This window comes from Anopheles ziemanni, chromosome 3 (assembly GCF_943734765.1).
Source record: "Anopheles ziemanni chromosome 3, idAnoZiCoDA_A2_x.2, whole genome shotgun sequence".
Classification (NCBI taxonomy): domain Eukaryota; kingdom Metazoa; phylum Arthropoda; class Insecta; order Diptera; family Culicidae; genus Anopheles; species Anopheles ziemanni.
The window spans coordinates 11976424-11995845 of record NC_080706.1 but is presented as its reverse complement, the minus strand read 5'-3'; the positions used below and the strand labels follow the sequence as shown (position 1 = coordinate 11995845).

The following is a 19422-nucleotide window of genomic DNA, read 5'->3' as shown; positions in this document are numbered from 1 at the left end:
CTGCGTGGATGTGAATGTAATTCAATTGAACCCTACCTTTCCCACACCACACACACACAGCCCGTGAGCGGGTGATTCGGGGAAAAATTCTTTAACGATTATTGATATTTTCCTTCGCATCCAAATTTATTGAATAACTTACCGCTTCCAATGCAGAGGAAAACGGAGGAATACCGTATCGAATTTGGTTTTCCAATAGGATTGCAAACTAATGTATCGGGAATGGCCTGATAACTGACATTGAAATAATATAAAAGCATTCTGTTGTGTGTAGGGCTTCGTTTGTGTATAACCTTCCCTATATTTGGAAGTAATGCCTACTTTAAAAAATGGTATGCAGCTTTTTCAAATGTATGGCAACATCTAACAGGATATGTCAAAAACTCATTGCTTGCATTGAAACTGTTTAAGTTTTTCAACGCATTATTTTAATTCTATCCTTGATATATTTGAAAATCTTGTTGTTTTACAATCTTGCAAATATATGTTTGTTTCCAATTAACAAACTTTAAAACATTTTTTTTTGTTGCTCTTCAACTCGAATTATTAACCAAACCTTCCTTTCATTATTTCGTTATAGTTCTTTGCACTAATTTTTGTAGGATGCGGTAAACTTATCCATTCCTGACCGGTTACAATTTATTACTTGTCGGTCATTAAAGAAAATCGATTAACTCAATATAAAATTTGTTAAAGTATAAATTTTACGAACGTGGTTGTTGCGAGCACGGGGCCCCCGCGGCCGCTCAGTCCGCTCACCGTTAAATCCACCACTGGTGATACATTCTGTTGTTTGCAATTTCTTGATTGATTTTTAATAGATTTTGATACTTCTCATCGCTTCACACACAATTAATTCAAATGTCACTGTTGATATTTTTCAATTACCGCCGTCACTACAGTCCTTCTATTTAATTTGAATAAAATCATCCATCGTGCTTGCTTTCGCTGAAATCATTTTAAGTGATTTTTCTTTTGCTTCAATTCTCTCCTTGATTTAAATCTTCCAGTTATCGACACTGAAACCAGCAGTCTAAAAGCAAATGTATCAAATTTCGTACCTTATCGTCTTGCGTAAAGGTAGGCAGGTGCCTTTTTCTCCTTCCATTGCATCACAACACGTGCTGTGCTTACGAGCATAATTGAGAAAATAGATTTCACCTTAGGACGTCCTAAGCCCCTGCAAAGAGCCTATTTTGAAAAGTTTGAGGCAAACAAAATCTCCTCAAAAACGCGTACTCAGAGGTGAGTTGCGAGCGAAGAAAATCCCAGCTTTACCGACGGTTCCGTGCGTATCGCTATCCTTGGATTGTGTTTGGTTGATTTTATTAATACTATCGATCGGTTCGCGTACCTATCGGCCGTGTATAACTTAAGGCACGCAAAGCCGCCCTGAACGGAAATTAATTGTGCTGCGTCATCGGGCTCGGACGTGGTTGCACATGGGTTGCTCCAGAGCTCCCGGGCCTGAACACGGCAAACATAGCGTACTTCGTGTTGATGTCGAATTTCAGCCCAGCTTTTCGGTCTTTGGGAACCGTCCCCATTCGCTTTGCGGAACCGCCAACGTGTCACGTGTCTCGGCTGAGCAAGACAAATCGTAAAACGAATCGCGCCTGTTCACCAAAGTCTTTGGGATGTAATCGGAGTGATTGCGGCCTGCCACAACATCGCCATTCCGAACCATTGTAGCGTCCTTGCGCTGCATTCAAGGCCGTCGACGCTCAAACGCCGACGACAAACCTGTCTCCCGGATGGTGCAAAGTGATGATTAATTTCCCCGCAGGCTCGCCGGTGCTGGTCGAATTTTATCCGAAATTTGTTCTTCCAAAATCGCACGCCCACAACACACCCACACCAAGGCGTTCTGGGCGGTGGAAGTAAGAATTCGCCTTGCTCAATACGCTTTCTCCTTCTCGTTCGTTCGCAGGGAGTTCATCACGGAGTGTCTGTTCCCGACCACCAAAAGCCCGTACGAGCTGCCCTGGCAGCTGAAGACCGCCTGGGGCGTGGTGTTTGGCGCGATGCTGCTGGTGGCCATCACCGGCAACTGTATCGTCCTGTGGATCGTGCTCGGTAAGTGGATTTCGTCGTGGATGTCCGCGTGGCGTCTTATCGGGAGTATTAATTGCGTCTGTCGCGTTTGGATGGACAAGTAATTAGACGGCATCAATCTAATCAACTGGAGGCTGGCCCTGCTGCGGGTAATATTTTCCAGTGGGACCGCAAACTGTTCCATGCCGGCGCTGTGCGCAAATCTCTGCTGCAATGTTATATGTTTCGTGTTTAATAGGTTTAGATTAGGGCTCCATTTTTTAAGGAACCCTCCAAATGGGATACTTTGGAGGAATCAGTTCCTTGTTAGGATGAAATTTGCAATGTAATAGAGTGGTTGATAATGACTTCCATTAACACTCTGCTTGAACAGCACGTATGGAAGCAGTTTTAGATTTTATAAAACAAATGACTAATTTCAACAATTCTTCATGAAAAAATGAGGAACGCTAGTGCTCTCTTTAAGAAGCATAATCTAAAATAGGATTTCTATTGAGTTCAACAAGTTTAACAGCGTTATCAAAACAGCTTTTAACACGATTCTTTCGCTTAATCGTGGAGTGAATATAAGTGATGTGGTGCGACACTTTGTGTCCGCTGTACCATAGCTAATTTAATATTTTGTTTCTCACTGCGAAAGGTTAAAACATTATGTGGAAGCCTTGTTCCGGCCACGGACTGTGCTGTAGTGTGCAATGTGTAACAGATGCCGAAGCGACAGGGAGAAGGAAAAATGCTTTTATCATTCCGTTCTTTGCGACAAAAGGCCGGTTTAACTGACCAAATAGACCAAAAAACATAGCAAAGCATTGCTATACAGAATCGCCGATCGAAACCATCTACTCAACTAAAAACAACTAAATGGTCTGGTGAAACATATTTTCGGGGAATCGTGACATAGCAACAATCATGGATGTTGCTATTGCTTGATTGATTGGATCTTGGTTTTGAAGGTATACGGCAACGACTTATAAAAAACACGCTTCAATACATGTAGCGTATAGGGAGGCATGTTTAATTTACATTACATTTTGGGTTAATTATCTTGGGGAGTTTTTCTCTTATCGCCGATGAAACCTAGTTTTATTTTGTTACTTTACCTCATTGCTTCTAGGCCTGAAAAACTATTATTTGAAGATTGGGCTCTTCCAAACATAAGTTATATACTTTTTATTCGTTAGTTTCCCGGCCAATCTATTATTTTTTTAGATACCTAACTAGCCCGTGACATTATCCCTTTTTGCCGGCCTTGCGCCTCACGATAAAAGAGATAAACCATTATTTAACGCAACTGAAGCGAATCGAATGCTTCGAAGTGCTCGCTCTGTCGCGGTCGTTGTTAGCGCCCCCCTTCCTTCCCTCCCTCCTTCTCACCCACCCATCTGTTCCACATAGGTTGCGCTCCGTTTAATTGGGTTTGGCGGCCGAATGTCAACTGCAGATCGGAGATAATGGGTCAAATTGAATATAATCGATACATAATTACTCGCTGACCGTGCAAATGCATAGTTAATGTCTCTATCGGGTGACAATCGGAAGTGGGTCGAACGGTGCGTGTGTTCCTATGCTGCGGTAATGTGGTTTTACGTAACGAGCCCTTGCTCCTTTGGGAAAAGGGAGGAAAAGCGATCGCGATAGGCGCTGGAGCAAAGCGATTTATCAAGTTGCGTGAAATGTGGTTTCGGTTTACACTGTGCCGGCATCAGCACTACCAAATTTCTCCAATTGCTGGTGAAATTTATTCGACACTCATGCATGCTAATGATGCATTCGGAGTTTGCCATTTTGTTGGATTTAAAGACAACCACGTTCCCATGTGGAACGTTCTGTTACATTTCCTTTTGCAGTTTGTTACGTTAGGTTTTAGGGATATTTTTATGTTGAAAGTACGATAAAAAAAACAATGTCCTGATCACCGTTTTACATAGATATAAAAAAACCTCATCTGCTCATCCCTAATAAAGGTTCATGAAGGAAAATGTTGGAAAATTGAAACAATTTCCATTTCACACATAATTGACTTGGGTTGCGGACCAACTCCTTCAACATCAATGATTCGGTCCACCCTTCCCGGGTGAGCTTCCGGTCAGGGATATTGGGATGGCAAAAGTTTACTGAAAGCAAGCCTTGCTATCGGTTCGGTCGAAATTACGGACAGTCTATAATCTAGTAGCGTATAGTAGCATCGTTTCAAAGCGCTCGCCAAGACGAACTTAAGGGTCAACCCTGTCAGGGACAGGTAAGAAAATATGGGGACGTTTGTGTGGATGTCTCCTGATAAAACAAATATAATTTAGTCCAAAGATGATCCGTCCGAGGGTAGCTAGCTTAAGGATAGATAGGTTGAAAAACTACCTCTTTGAAGTTGCTATCGCCGTTTTACTTCACGAGTAGAGGGAAACTTTTAGAATAGAAATTTTCTTTGAAAATTATTCTATCGTTAAACGATACGGGACATGGGAGATATACAACAAAATATTCCATAGATCAACTGATGAAAGAATGCTTTTGTATAGAAAGATTAAACTACTGTAAATACTTTCTAGCTGAATTCAATAACTGTAGGGTAACCAAATTCTTAAATATTAGCTTGCGCAAGTTGAATAAGAAACACCTTTAAGGAACCTATTTTACATTCTACTATTAATTTAAGCTGTCAATCGATTAGTAGGGTGATGATTTGCATCTTAATTTTCCTCCGACAAAAAGGGCCTCTTACACCATTTTGGTTGATTGTAAGCTTCGTTTTTTCTGGCGCTGGCAGGAGTATTAAATTGGATTATTGTAATCAACACACTGGCAGCGCGAGGAAATAAGGCGCATCGTATCGCATGCTCACGGGGCGCAAAGTTGACGAAGGATAACGAAACCATCAATCTTAATTGTCCGGAGGCATACTTCGGGCCCCTTGTTTTCGTAAGGAGGATTTTTGGAAGGTGATGACTTTCTTAATTAGTCGCTTAACGCGCAACGGTATTCAGAAAAAAAGTAAATAACGAAAACAAAGGTAAATAACCTTCGCAAAACAAACCCGTTTGAGAGGGGTTTATGTCCGCGGAAATCAGTGAATTGAACTGTTTATATACATTGATAGGAAATGTTTAGAATCATGTAAAGTATAACAAGATTGAGAAAAGATTATTTATTGCAGCCGCATCTCACTCCCCCCTGTACAACAGCATAACGTTAAGCATGATCTATCATCCAGCCGTGCTGCCTATCTTTCCAAACTCAATCAATTTTCCTACAAATTCAATCAGTTTTCAAACCACTGCTTTCCATTATTTGCCGCCTGTGCTGAAGCAATCATTCCACCTGTCTGACAGTTGGAGGTTGCAAGCGTATAAAGAAAAGAAAGCCACGCCAAAAGTATGATAAACTCGTGTCAAATTTTGATTGACGATAGATAGCGTCTAACGAAGCTTCGCCATTTTGTCCGACCTGTTCCGAGCCAGGAAGGTGCGCCAGGAAGTTGTGGAATTTTCGGTTCGTTAAGGAAGAGTTTTCGCTCCGCATGGTGAATGTTGGTAGTCATAAAAAAAAACAAGTCAAATGCCAAAGGCAGACGTTGATGCCGTTTACAGATAACGGATCAGGCGACCTTCGGTAGGTCATTCCAAATGGCTTTTTATTGTGTCCAAATTTAATTTTAATTTTATAAACTTTAAACTATACGAGTAGATAGTAGCAAAAAATTCTTATTCAAATGTTTTTCATCGCTGGAATGTTAGAATGCAGAAAGCAACAAATATTTATTCTGCACATTCGCATTCCTTCGAATTTCCATGGAACTACAAGGTCAAACCTGAATCGCAGTGATTGTAGATAGGGTTTAGCTTTGATGTAGCTTACTGACTACGCAATCAAACAATATCATCCGTCGAGACAGTTCGTCTTCTCTACCTCATTCGCTGAAGTTTGTATTGTGCTTCGTTAATAGCTCCCGCTATCCGTTCGCCAGCATTGTAGCCCCATAAAACCCTCTCATCCGTGTGGCCATCATAAAATAAGGCTAACATAACACCAGCAAACGTGAGCGCTGACCATATGACGAGAAGCGGAAACCAAAAAATGAATCTGTACAAGAGATCACAGATCAAAGAACCAGCAGAGTTGTGTTGGCGTTGGTTCGCTGCGTGGTTTATTTAATTTATTGGCACCCCGAGGTAGCACGTTCTACGCATCGCACCGCAGGATGCAAAACGCGCAAGGGCAACTATGTTGTGCTCGACATCCTTGGTAAGCATATTTCCCGGAAATAAATGTAAAACAAAAGCGAGGATTTTCTGCTACCTTTTACCGTTGAATAAACGGTGCACAAAAGCTGCTGCTGCTGCTGCTGGACAAAAGTTCAACGAAGGCGTACGGTGCGATGATGGTGAATATATTGCACTCATCATAACTGATGGTCAGACGCATTTCTGCCTAAAATTCCTCGTTTTTCTTTTTTGACCCGACTATGCGGCACATGTTTGCTTTCACAAAATGCATACGGCACCATATACTGGTTGGATTTTTCCACGAACAAACAAGCCTCCACCGCTGCAGTTTAATATTGAAGTGCATGTGTTCCAGTTTTGCCTGAAAACATCACCAGATCTAAAATAATTCCGTTAAAAGCAAAACGCCGGTGCTGGAAACGAAACGTTTCTGTTTTTCAGTTTCTTTTTTTTTGTTCGATTATGGTCTTGAAAAACTGTTTGATATTTGTATTTAAGGGCCAAGGGTTATTTTATATATTTTGTTTTAGAGGACATCCGTTTCTACGCGTACCGTTGGGACATGTCCTTCTCAACTTCACATTGCTACTGGTATAGTTTCGTTTTTCCTCAACGAAAAAAAAGTTTTCTAGTTTTTGGTACAGTTTCGTTTATCTTCAACAAATTTCGGGAGTAACTTGTTCCTGTCACTTTCTTATTTAGTTTTAACAGACATTTATCGTTGTCGTGTCCCTCTGAAGCCACTGTTTTGCATCATAGCTCCCAATCGCTTTCTTACAGCCCACCGGCGAATGCGAACCGTGACGAACTACTTCCTGCTGAACCTGAGCGTGGCCGATCTGCTGATGTCGTCGCTGAACTGCTCGTTTAACTTCATCTTCATGCTCAACTCGGACTGGCCGTTCGGTTCGGTGTACTGCACGATAAACAACTTCATGGCGAACATGTCGGTCGCCTCGTCCGTGTTCACGCTCGTCGCCATATCGTTCGATCGGTAAGTACTTGCTGTGTGATAAAGAGAGATTTTCAAGCCGGAGTTCGTTTCCCTTCATAACCAGTTTAGGTATGGTAGGAGTTATCTGCGTCACGGCGGTTTATTAAAGATGCGATAAGTTACCCAAAGCCTTCCTGTTCGCTTAGTACATGGATTAAAAAGCAACTACGAAGGAATACTTTTTCTTTTGAGTTCGTAACTATAGCGTTGATCATGATACTGTTTGCACATTGCACCAAAGCCGAGTCATGCAGGTTCATTTTCTTCCGGTCCTTGCTGTTGTAACTGATGTTAGCCCCCGTAGGCCATAGTTCTCCGCCCGCATTGGTGTACTGTGGACGTTAAAGTTTCCACCCGCTGTTTGTGTACGTACGAAATTAAATTGAAAACTGTTCCGCCCTCGGACTGGCTGGGAAAAGTTGGAATCATCCCAGCACCGGCGCCGGATCGAATGTGAAATGTGATTTGATCGCCGAAGTAAACGAGTTTCAAGTTAGCGTCACCCATACCGTGGGTGAAATGTATACGTACTGCTATCACTCTCACCCAAACGTTGGGCGGGTGGGCACTTTCATGTCACCATTGGCACTTTTATTTATTTTCTCCCCGCCCGGGATCGTCGAGAAATCGGTGGCCGTTTCGGTGAGCGACAGGCATCTCCGAGTTGGCTTTATCCAATTTTTATCCTCTCCACTTCGGTTTTTGTTTTTCGGTGGCGAAGTTTTTCCGATCGCTAAGTTTGACGCAAACACATTTCCCGAGGAGCAATCGAAAAAAGCGCTGCTGAAGCGTCCGATAGACATGCTGCATTATCTTCAGCCCGTTTGACGAGCGGCGAAGAGATCGACGGTTCGATAATGTTATGAATATTGATGGTGTTTTACTTACAGAAATCAAATCCCCCGAAGCGTCCGAAGCCATGCCGCCGCGAGGTTGATAAGAGCACGGCGAAATGGGGAAAAACAAGCAAATCGAAATGTGTTTCTGTAACGTGGCTCGTGTAACTCGTTGCCATTGCATTCGGATGCTGTGCTCTTGCGGAGCACGAGTAACTTTTTACTGTTCGCCAAAAAAGGAGCGGTTTATGCCATTTTGGTTTATGAACTTTCCAAAGGGTTCATCGATTGCATTCAATCAAGGAATCCATTTCGCAAACCCACTTGAAGCTAGGGCAAACAGTACTTTGGTTGAAATGGGTGGTATTCATGAGATTTGATTGTAAAATATAGAACCGAAATGAAACAGTACGTGTAAAGAGTGATTTATTTTTCACAATTCATTTGTAGATGCAGAGAAAAGAAAATATTGTGCGCTAGTACATTGCGGGGCGAGTCTCCCTACCCGGTCCGGTTGACCGTTCGGTCGTTGTGCACGACCATGATCGACTGCACGGCCATGTTGGGCGTCAGGAAGTTGGCCAGCCGGTCCACGCCGCTGCGGGCGGCCCGGTCGAACGGGTAGCCCATCGCCTTCCGGTCCGGGTAGAGCCGATCGCGGACGCCGCAGTACGAGGCGGCATCGTTGCACGTGCCGACCAGGTCCTGCACGACGCGGTCCTCCTCGTAGTTGGACACCATGATGAACAGGTCCGCCGGCAGGCCCTCGGGCAGCCCCTTCGGCACGAGCATGTGCGCCGGCCAGCCGCAGCCGCAGAAGTTGAACTCGGCCTCCTGCGGCGTATCCTGGGCCGGCCGGTTTTGGTCCAGGTTGCGGAACGTGCGCTCGAACGGGATGGTGACGGTGGATTCCTTCGAGCGCCGCCGAATACGGTTCGCGCCAGGACGAACTGTCAGAAGATGAAACCCGGTAGATGAGGGGGGATATTTAAAACGACACAATCGGCACAAATGTGCGCGAAGGGAGAACTCACGTGCGACGAGGAACTTGTCCAGCTCGACCATGAACAGGCGCTGGTCGCGGAAAACCATCGGCGTGCCGCGTTCGTCGTTCTTCGGCGCGAGGAAAATGCGAACGAACGCCATCCGCTGCGCGTCCGAGTCGTTCTCGATCATGATGGTGTACACGAACGGAGAGTGCTGCAGGTGGGTGAATCTGTGTAGGTGTGGGAAAACATACATCATCAAAAAGGGAGGTGGGGGGCAAAATAAAATACCACCATTAGTCATTCTTCTTCGCAGCGAATAATGGCGAAACCAATTATGCTGCCAACATGTGGGCCCTTGAAGAGCCACTTGGCGGGAAAGTTGTCTTGAAGGGCAACGTTACGCGGACTAAGTATGCCCATTCCTCAAAAGTAAAAAAAAAAAATCTGTGAGGAGGGATTTTATTAACGGTACCTATTGTTTGGAGCATTTTTCTTCTATTCTATTTTGCGTCTCGTAAAAAAGTTTCAACAGCATGGATGGCAAACCCCGACTGTGTGTGGGTCGATGCCAAACATTCGATCAACTAAAAAAATGCTTCGAGCTTGCAGATAAGTGTATACGTTATGAAAGCACGAGCATTTATTACAAAGAAAGTTCCCTTCAAGCTAACACCCACGTCTCTTCGCTACTATAAACATTTCTAGCCCTGTGCTTCGTAAAATTATGGCATAATAGTGAACATGAAAAATAGATAGTTGATGAACTATTTGCCATTAAAGCTGCGCATACCGGAAGTGTTCCAAACCGAGCAGTGAACAATTACACACAAAGAGCCATGTTTATGGTGCGCCATTTCTGGCCTCGAGGGTTTTCCCGTGGGGCCGTTTTCCTCATGCGAGTTTGTATGTGTGGGGTGTACGTTTTTTTCGGTTTTTAGTGGCAGTAATTAAAACGAAAAACTTTACCGTTCTGAATGGCGTTTCGTTGCGTTTCGGGGCAAATTACTTTACCGACTCAATTTCCATCCCTTTCGGCAAAAGAAACCGGATGGTGAGGAAGAACCGTAAGAGAGAAAACTTTGGCCGGAACTTCAGCTCGTCTAGTGATTCTATGCGAACGATCGCATTGTTTGCAGTGTAAAAAGAAACACACACACACACACTGCTCCATCGAACATGTGGCTGCCCATTATGCGATGGAATGTGATTCAGTTGAGTAGTTTCCGGTCTCGTTCCCAGCACGGGATATGTTTCTGCTGTCGTTTATGTAACGAGAATGGATCCTATTGTAGGAATACGAAGAATACGTACGAAGCTCGTGAAGGGTCAAACTTCGTCTTTAATGCACGGAACGTGGTAACTTGCCTGCTGAATGACGAGTTATCTACGCGGTGTGTTATGCATTATGGCTGCATCCTATTACTAAGGGTGTATTATTGCTACATGAGTGCACTCTGTGCTTTAATGAGGTGGCCGCAGGGTATCGTTTGATTTCTTTAACTACTCATGAAATTACTAATTACTGAATCTATCATGCGTTTCGTTCTGTTGTGGTGTACCACGAAAATTGAATATTTGATACGTTTGATTAATGACGCGTTCAATGTACAAAAGAGAGTATTTTAATGTTTTTATACCACTTTTCCCAATATGAAAGAGTGCCTATTTTAGACACAATCATTTCATAATAAGTGATGGTCTAAAAACCACAAGCTACAAAGGTTATGCATTTGTTTTCGCGTAATAACCTTAATTGATATTTATCCACAACCACAACATTGTAGATCTAGCACATGCCAGTGAAACGGCATGTTGATCTGTTCGCTTTACTTTTTTCTTGTCACAATGCCCTTCGGTTCAAATATATTATGTATGAATTTGCCTACATTTACATAACTTATTCTATATTTAAAGAGAGTAAACACGTTAGATGTGTTTGGTTTGATTTTTGACGGAGGTTTTCGTGTTCGTTCTCTGCCCCTCTCTCTGGTGATTGGTTGATTGATTGGTTGATTGATTGTGAATATATTAACCACGGTTAGGCTGGAGTAGACCTTGACGCGGATTATTGGACAACCGCCACAAACGACACTTTTACGTACTTCCATGTTTGTTTGTGTAACGAGTGGCAAATTATCGCTGGAAGGAGCGAACGGGAGTGGAACAAATTGCTTTTTATATCGTTAATATTACTCTAAAAAAAAACACGAGGCACCGAGTTATCACAAACATACCTCGTCCGCTTCCGGTCTCCGGGTCAATACTTTGATAGGTACACACTGTCGCAGTACACGCTTCCATGATCATGTGTAAATAAACGGTTTACTCAAAACATTAAAAAAATCAACTGCGCAACAGTTCGGCAAGCGGAACGTGCTCGAAGGTTTCGGAGGCAAATGTGTGGAACATGCTCAACAAAGTGTTGTTTTAACTATTCGCACATAATTTCCCTTCCTTTCCTGCCCATGAATCCCATGCCCCGGGACGGATTCGGTGGCCCCCGGGGAAAAACGATGACGTATAAATGCAATTAAAATGCAATCAAACAAGCGCATACCGTACCGGGCATGAACATCGGACATGTCAGCAAACAGACAAAAAGTGGTATCGCTGCAAATCAAGCCGATCAAGATGGGCAAATGAAGCTAAACTGAAAATGACGACGGAGAAAAAGGTCGAGTTGTGTCAGTGGACAGATTACAGAGAATATTGTTTCACTGAAAATTATTACGTGTCCTGTTTTCCATGTTTCATTGTATTGTTCCGGATGGACGGAATGTTGTTGCGGATGTTTTTTAGCAGAGTTGTATTGCCAGCAACTGTTTTGCGAACTATTGATGCAAGCAGGACGATTGAAAGCCGACTTTCCTAGCGGGAAGGAACGCGGACTGTGGATAGTTTTAAAATGTGTTTTCTGAATATTAATGCTATCCAACTATTCGAAGCAAAACAAACGGTTTCATGAACAGGTAAAATTCCACAGAGGAAATAAGTTTCCCCACTCGCCTAAACTGACCCGACTAACACTGAAACAGGGTCGTCAAGCAGCGGAAAGAGCGAAGCGTCATCAAACTTACCTCGCAAACACATTGCCCCGGGGTACAAAGTCCATGCCGCGCGACAGGTCCACGTCCGACTGCTGCCAGAACGTCTGGAACGTGTTGACCGGGCCGTCCTCCGGCTGCACCGTGATGCCGGTGATGGAAATGCCGTCGAAGGTGAGCTGACCGCGCGAGTACGGCGTCAGCTTGTTCTTGTGCTCCTGGAAGATGTCGTCGATGTACGAGTGCCAGCGGTAGAACACCGGGTCACGCATGGCCGTCGCGACGTCGCCCATGACGCCGAACGACTCCAGGTGACGGTGGTCCGGGTCGTGCGCGTACGAGATAAAGACGTGGCCCATGTTGTGCATGTCACCGTACAGCTGCCGGTTCGGCGACAGGATGGACGACTCGATGATGTTGCCGAGGTGGTCGATGCCCTTCTCCTCGTCGAGCGGGATGCGGTTGCCGGATTCCTAGTCGGGGAAAAGCGCCGAAGAGGACACAGTTATAGACACTGAGGTTCTTGTAGCAGGTCGACATTCAGCGGTCGTTTCTCAGCAGTCTTCATCACACAAAGTGGAAAACTAACTTCTTCTTTTGCATCGATTGTATTCTGGATTAAGTACTGCATATCGGATGCATTAGGAGCATACAATACTTAACTCAAAACCACACACGAGAGTTTTACAGTTTCTAGAAACTCTGGCAAATTTTATCAGAGAATCCATGACAAGAAATGGTTTGTATGGAAGTGAAAGGTCATAGTTTGCAATTAGCTCAAGCTATCAACTCCAAATCAAGTTCCCAAAATCCCCGAATGTGTGTAGTACTTACGTCCACGACGAATCCCTGATGAATCGCCTCGTAGATGCGGTCGATCCAGCGCTCCAGGTCGGCCACGTCCTGCTTGATCTGGTCCGCCTCGCGGTTCAGGTCCTTCAGCACAGCCGTGTCGACCCGGCCCGGCCAGGCGCGGCTAGCGACGAGCGAGTCCAGCTTCGGGAAGTACCCCTCGCCGATGGGCTCGCGCAGGTTGTTCAGCCGCTTGACGCGCTGCAGTCGGTTGCTGAAGCGCTCGAAGTTGTAGCGCGCCACCAGCTGCTGGTGCATGTAGTAGAACAGCTCACCCCGCCGGTCCTTGTCCACGATGGCGCGGTTGGACGCGTCGAACGGGTAGACCAGATGCCAGTGCCAGTGGTGCAGGTTGACGCCGATGTCCTCCCGGAAGTACCACAGCCGGTGCTCCTCGTCCAGGTCGGAGGCGGTGTAGTCCTTCGGGATGACGATCGGCATACGCATGTCCTCGGGCACCACCGTCGCCTCCTCGCGTATCTGCGAGAACACCTTCGAGTCGACGTACTTGTCCGGGAAGACCTCGATGATGGTCGGCAGGTCCAGGTCGTGCGTGTCCTTCCGGTGCAACAGCGCCACCGAGAGGGCGTAGTTGAAGAGGTACGGATTGATGCGGTCGCGTGCAAACACGGCACAGCTCTGCAAGTCCTCGACATTGCGCATTCCTGCGGGAGCACGAAAACAAGTGTACTGGAATGTTGAAGCAGCCATGGATGAACTCGCGAGGATGTTGTTTTCTCAAGACGCTGCCTTGCCATGCAAAACCACTCATTCAAATACTTTGCATTTGCTTTTGCCTTCTAACTCCAAGGCGATGTCTTACACTCAAGCAATGTCTTAGACTCTTGGGAAACATGAATAAAATCAAGTTTCTTGCGAGATACATGGATGATGACAGCACTGTCTGTTCTACAAGATTGGTGCTTTTCTGTGTTCCTATAGCATTTCTTTTTAGGAGAACATATAACCTTTCATAGAACTAAACCAACGCGTGAGACATTCGAAGTGCTCCATTGGGAGTTAAAGAATATGGTTTAAATTTATGCAAAGCAAAGCAAACAAAATTCACAACAGAAAGTCGTCTGGTGAAACATTTTATATTGAATGCCAGTGAGAATTAAGGAGAAGGTTTGAGAGAGTTCCGATAGTAGAGTCATTGTCCTTCAGCGGTGTTTTCGTTGTGAGTTCAAAACCTGATAAACTGGTATGGCCTTTCTCCTTTGCAACACCCTCTTGAGACAACTTAGATTTTATACAAAGATTTTATTCAAGAAAATTGTTTGATAAAGCAAATTTTATGTTTTTCCCCAAACAATTGGATACTTTGTGTGTAAGCTTTCCCTGTGTATGAAAGGGAATTGGATAAAGCATTCTACTTTCCCGAGTTAAAAAGCTTTTGCAGACAGCAAACACAAATGCATAAACGTTCTAATCCATTTATAAAAGGACGACAAACACTGCCTAAGAGATACTCGCTGAAAGTGTACTGTTCCAAAATTATTTTCTTGTCGCCCAAGTTAAAACACGCACTTGTCGCTACTGTTCGCAGCAAAAAGTATATTGACAGACGTTGTACATTTTTTTTTTAATTTTGAAAGGTATACCACTGCTGTTGCTTACTTTGCACGGCGTCGAAATTGTTTCCCGTTGAGCTAGGTACATTTCTTGATGTAACTAAATTAGTTTCGAGATGGCAAAGAAGTTTACCCAAGGTGCAAAGATTAAATTGTCAACAAATGAAAAATTGACACGGTCATTGCGGGGTGGGAGTCTGTGCGTAAGCTATAATTCGATTGACGACGCCTCCGTCGTTCCGCCGAAATAAATCAGTGATGCGAAAAAGTTAGTCCGTCTTGATTTGGCACCATTCTTTTTCCACGAACAAATCACGCTGGGCACGCAGCGGAGAACTCTAGTCAGCATTTTTGCGATGAGTTCTGCAGAGGTCTGTTTTTTCTGTCGGGTTACCTTTTATAGTACTTGTATTTTTTCCGAGCACCTGAAACAAATCACTTTTCCAGCTATGATGGAGTACGGCAGAGAAGCTTTGAGGATTAAAATTACTTCGGGGAATCCGAAGGCCCAACCTTTCGGTAGGCTGTTGCCGCTCCGTCAGTGATATTGGATTGAAACGTTATTGTTGAAGAAATAATCTTTGTAATCTAATAATATCGGTGTCTTTAAGAGTGTACTTGCTTCACTGAACGTTTCCTAGAATATTTGGACGATGAACAAAAGAACAACAAAAAATGATGCCGGAGCTTTAAACATTTACTTTGTTTGAATATTTTCGGTGTGTGGTTGCAATCAAATCATGTGGCTTTTGCTTTTGATAAACGTTCGGAATTAATTTGATTTTGTTGTACTAGAAGAATTCCGAGAAGATTTGCTCTAGAGTCGAGTTTTGTTATTTGTTGTTCCTGTTTATAAACCTCTTTTTCTGTTCTTTTTTCATGTGTAGGGTATGGTTATGTAACGAAAACGTGGCTCAGATGAGTCGGATGTTGTTGGAAGCTGAACAGCAAACACCAACTCGTGTCGTTGAAGGGTGGGCAATATATCGAGCCCATACAAGTACACTTTTCACCTTGCTTACCAAGGAGCTTTCAACATCCGGCAACTTTGATCAATCATAGCATATTCGATACGCCGTCGTTGTCGTAGATTACGCAAACACCGTTATAGCACCGCAATGTAGGCCTTGAAAATCTTGCCAGCCCTCGGTAGGAAGATGCATCGTTGACGACAGTGTCTTTCCACTTGTTTAATGTTATGCTTTGATGTTCCAACATCTTCGGCGGCTTGATGAGCACGTGCTCATGCGAGACGGTTGGTGTGCTGCCGATTTTACTGACAGTTTCACTATAGTAACGTTCTGATCTTACCGAAGGAGAAATTTGCTTATCCCGGCAAAGCCTATACCATAATGTGTGTCCTACATTAAACACCCTTTCAGACGGTTCAATTGATTAGTTCCGAATAATGTTGTCGCTCTTTGTGGTGTCTTTACGCCGAATATGTGCGTAATGGGTGAGTTTTCCTGTCTACCTTGCGCCAACATGTTGTCGGCAGTGTGACAAGCAGCTGGAAACTTGCAATCGATTCGTGCCACCGTCTGGCTTTTTCCGAGCCGTAACGAAAGTCGACATTCGCTCCGACACAGCACCAAACTTGCCGTGGTTTGCATACATTATCACTTTGTCGGCGCCTGGAGAAACATTACAGTGTCACCGAGGGAAATGAATTGTTCGGTGAGGAGACGTACTGCTGTTGCCCGTATCGCCACGCCGGTTCCCAAACCGGCAGCAGTATGTCGACCGCCATCAACACGGTACGGTAGGCGGGTGTTCGGAACAATAGTAGCATTTTCCGAACGAAGTTCCAAGACCGGCGACACAACGTGCAATAAGTCGTCTGGAAAGCTCACGTAGCGAAAATTGATTCACCCGTTGCCGATAGTACGAGGTATCTGCATAATTTATCGGAATTGATATTTGTTAACGCCATCCTGGGCGTCTTTGGAGCATCCTGGGCGTCGTGAGGCACCGAAGTTACGTAGCAAAGAAACGTGATTTTTATCGAGTTTCAGAAGCAAGTGTCGAATGTCCAGAACTGTAGCGGTATGTCGCACATCTCCAGTGCAACGACAAGTCCTACCAGACGACTGTTGATTGCTAGAATCGTTGCCGGGTTTAAAGTATTTCCGGTGTACTCTCTTTCCCCTTTGTCACGTAACAAACACGTAGGCACGAGGGAAACTAAAATGTGTAAGGTGCACATTTCGCTAGTAAAAAAGCGAGTCCCTTTGGCAAGGACGTTTTAGGACCAACAATTGAGTCGTGAGTTCCAATGCATTGGCTAATGGTATGCAGCAGCAGACTACACTTAAGATACAAATCGGATTACAGGCATTTCTGGTCATAGCGCTAGAGGTAGTTTCTGGAACGCTTAGAGTCGCTTAGAGAATATTCCCCGAAGCATTTTTCGCGGGATTTGAGCATTTCTGGAGGCAAAAGTATTTGCTCTGCGAAACTAAGTTAGATTATTCGAACACAGAAAGGGCTTAAGTTGGCAAGTACGGCACACGATTTTCAACTTGAAAATCATTTTTCTCGAGTTGAGTATTATAGCTGAGGGATACTTGAATTATTTATTATAGGTTCTAGGGAATGAAGAGTTTCTACTTGCAAAACACCTTTTATTTTTCATTAAGTTTCATCGTTTCTTTATGATATTGAAAAGTGATTCAATCAATTCGGAGAATTCCGAATATCTTTAATCTCGCCCCGTTGGGTATAGGCAAGGCGTACGAGAATTCGTTTCAATTATGATTAAAGTTTGTTTAGAACCGCCATTGGCATCGACAGGAGCGCTACAGCCGAAACATTGCGGTGTTAAACGAGGCTTTGCTGCAGACTTAATGTTTACCCATATTGGACGTGATTTATTTTTGGCTCCGAAAAACATCGCACCTTTTGAAAACATTTTTGCTGCCAATATAAACGTAAACCCAACTTTCCTGCGGAACTGATGAATTATGTGCGAATGAATTCCTCCGAAACTGGTTGCTAGAAATATTAAATTTCTGCTGAGCCAGACAGCCGGACGCGGATGGAATGTTAGCAAAAGCGTGAACACTGTGCTTCTGGCAGAAGCATCCAAACCGGTTCAAACAATGGTTTTTTTTTCTGCGAAAGAACGTTCAGGTGGGCCTGCCGAGAATGTCAACATTTTTCTTCTCGACGCCAACATCGACCGTGGAGGAAATCCACCCCAAGGGTGGGATGGCAAGCGAAGGCAATTTTACCGTCCGCTCTGACACGTTTGACAGCGCCGCATGTGACAGCGATGTCCATTTGTAGCGCAATACTATGAGGCAATTTATCTTAATTTGTTGTCCATTGCTTTTTCCGATTTGCTGCAGCGTTCAGCTTCCGATTCCGAAACGGGTTGAAATGGGGGATGGGGTTTGGTGTGGCCCGTGGGAGGGTCGTATATTTTATGACATGTCGTTCGAGGGGCCTGCCTTTGGAAGCCCCTCCCGGTACCTACCCATGAAGATGTCAATCAGCCGTGCGGCTATTTTCCGGTGCCGAGGAATGAAGAGCGAAAACTGCTCCTGCCGCCCGAGCGACATCGGGATGCGGAGATCCGGCAGGGCGATGCTGCGCACCGTCACCCGCTCCTCGGCGCTCTCGCCGAAGCGGTTCTGGATTTCGGTGCCGATCGGCCGGTACCGGTCGGTGAGGTAGTTATCCGGCACGTCGAACACTACGCGACCCTTGCCCATGAACACGGGCTCGCGGGGTCGGTCCAGCAGGAGCAGCAAGTGCTTCTTGTCGAACACCATCGTGGCGGACGTCGAGTTTCACAACAGCACACTGTCTCTCACAGCACACAGAGTTCACGGAAGTCACGCCTGGAAGCAACCGACACACTGGAAGTAGTTACACTTTATGTAGTCGCCGCTCGCAGGAGCCGGGCTTTTTATAGTTCTGCCAACACGTCCGCCCCAAAAACCCGAAGCCGAAAGGTCAATGAAACGGACGGCATTGTTTTGGGCAGGCAGGATTTGATACCGTGGGTGCACAAACCTCAAACATCTCTGATAATTCCCCCTTGCGCGGGTGCGGGATCGGATTCTCTTTCGTGCGAGATGCGTACGCGAGACGAACATGATAAGGAGGCAGAAATAAGTATCACGCAGAAACGGAGCGAAACACGGTGCCTTTTCTGAAGTTCATTAACATCGCGCCCTGCGGTAAGCGCTAACCGCAAACAGACGGACCCAAGTTGCTCCCAAGAGGTTCTATCATGTCCCGCCTAGGTCATGGTTAGGCGTGAGCCGTGAAGAACCGTACACCGCAGGCCACCTCCTGCCACCCTCCCTTGCCCGCTTACGAATGAGTGCGTGCTCCGCATGGTCGCAGATATGATGGCAGAAGCAACGGAGTACGCGTGATAGCGCCAACGGTATGCGGTTAGCTGGGAGACGGTGACGTGACGGTGGACGATTTATCGAAACGATGATATGATTTTTTCCTTTTCCCAAGTCATTCGTCACACGCAGCCTCCGGAGAGTGCGCAGTACGGCAGGATGGTGGGGAGTGTTCCGAGAAAACGGAAGTAGGCTTTCTTCCGTCACGAAGTCGCGTTGGGTGCTACGTGAGGTGGTGAGGGAGGGGAGTGTGTTGGATGGAGTGCTTATCGTGGTCCAGCCATGCATCCGATTCGTCATGATAGATTTGCTCGATTTTCACGCCCCACCCATACACATTCAGCACGAATGTGCTACCTTTCACGTGGGCCGTTAGGCGCGTTTCGCGCGTAATGGAGTTGATCGGTAACGTTGATGGGAAGCGGTGAGTCTGAGTATTGTGCGCCATTCGCAGAAAACCGGAACGGAAGGACTTTTTATCGACTGTGTAGCGT

General features: G+C 45.1%; 2 protein-coding genes across 2 annotated transcripts in view; one reads left to right on the top strand and one right to left on the bottom strand.

Annotated features, from left to right (window-relative positions):
* Positions 1-19422, top strand: part of LOC131289693 (tachykinin-like peptides receptor 86C) — a 45805-nt gene that overhangs the window by 2992 nt on the left and 23391 nt on the right. The window contains exons 2-3 of the mRNA XM_058318991.1: positions 1931-2076; positions 7056-7269. Coding sequence (XP_058174974.1) covers positions 1931-2076; positions 7056-7269 — 360 coding nt within the window. The remainder of the gene's footprint in view (positions 1-1930; positions 2077-7055; positions 7270-19422) is intronic.
* On the bottom strand, positions 8607-18340 carry LOC131289692 (phenoloxidase 2). Its single transcript, XM_058318990.1, has 5 exons — positions 18043-18340; positions 12973-13655; positions 12172-12611; positions 9140-9321; positions 8607-9055 (listed from the first exon to the last, which is right to left on the bottom strand). The coding sequence occupies exons 1-5, from the start codon at positions 18338-18340 to the stop codon at positions 8607-8609; spliced, it is 2052 nt and encodes a 683-aa protein (XP_058174973.1).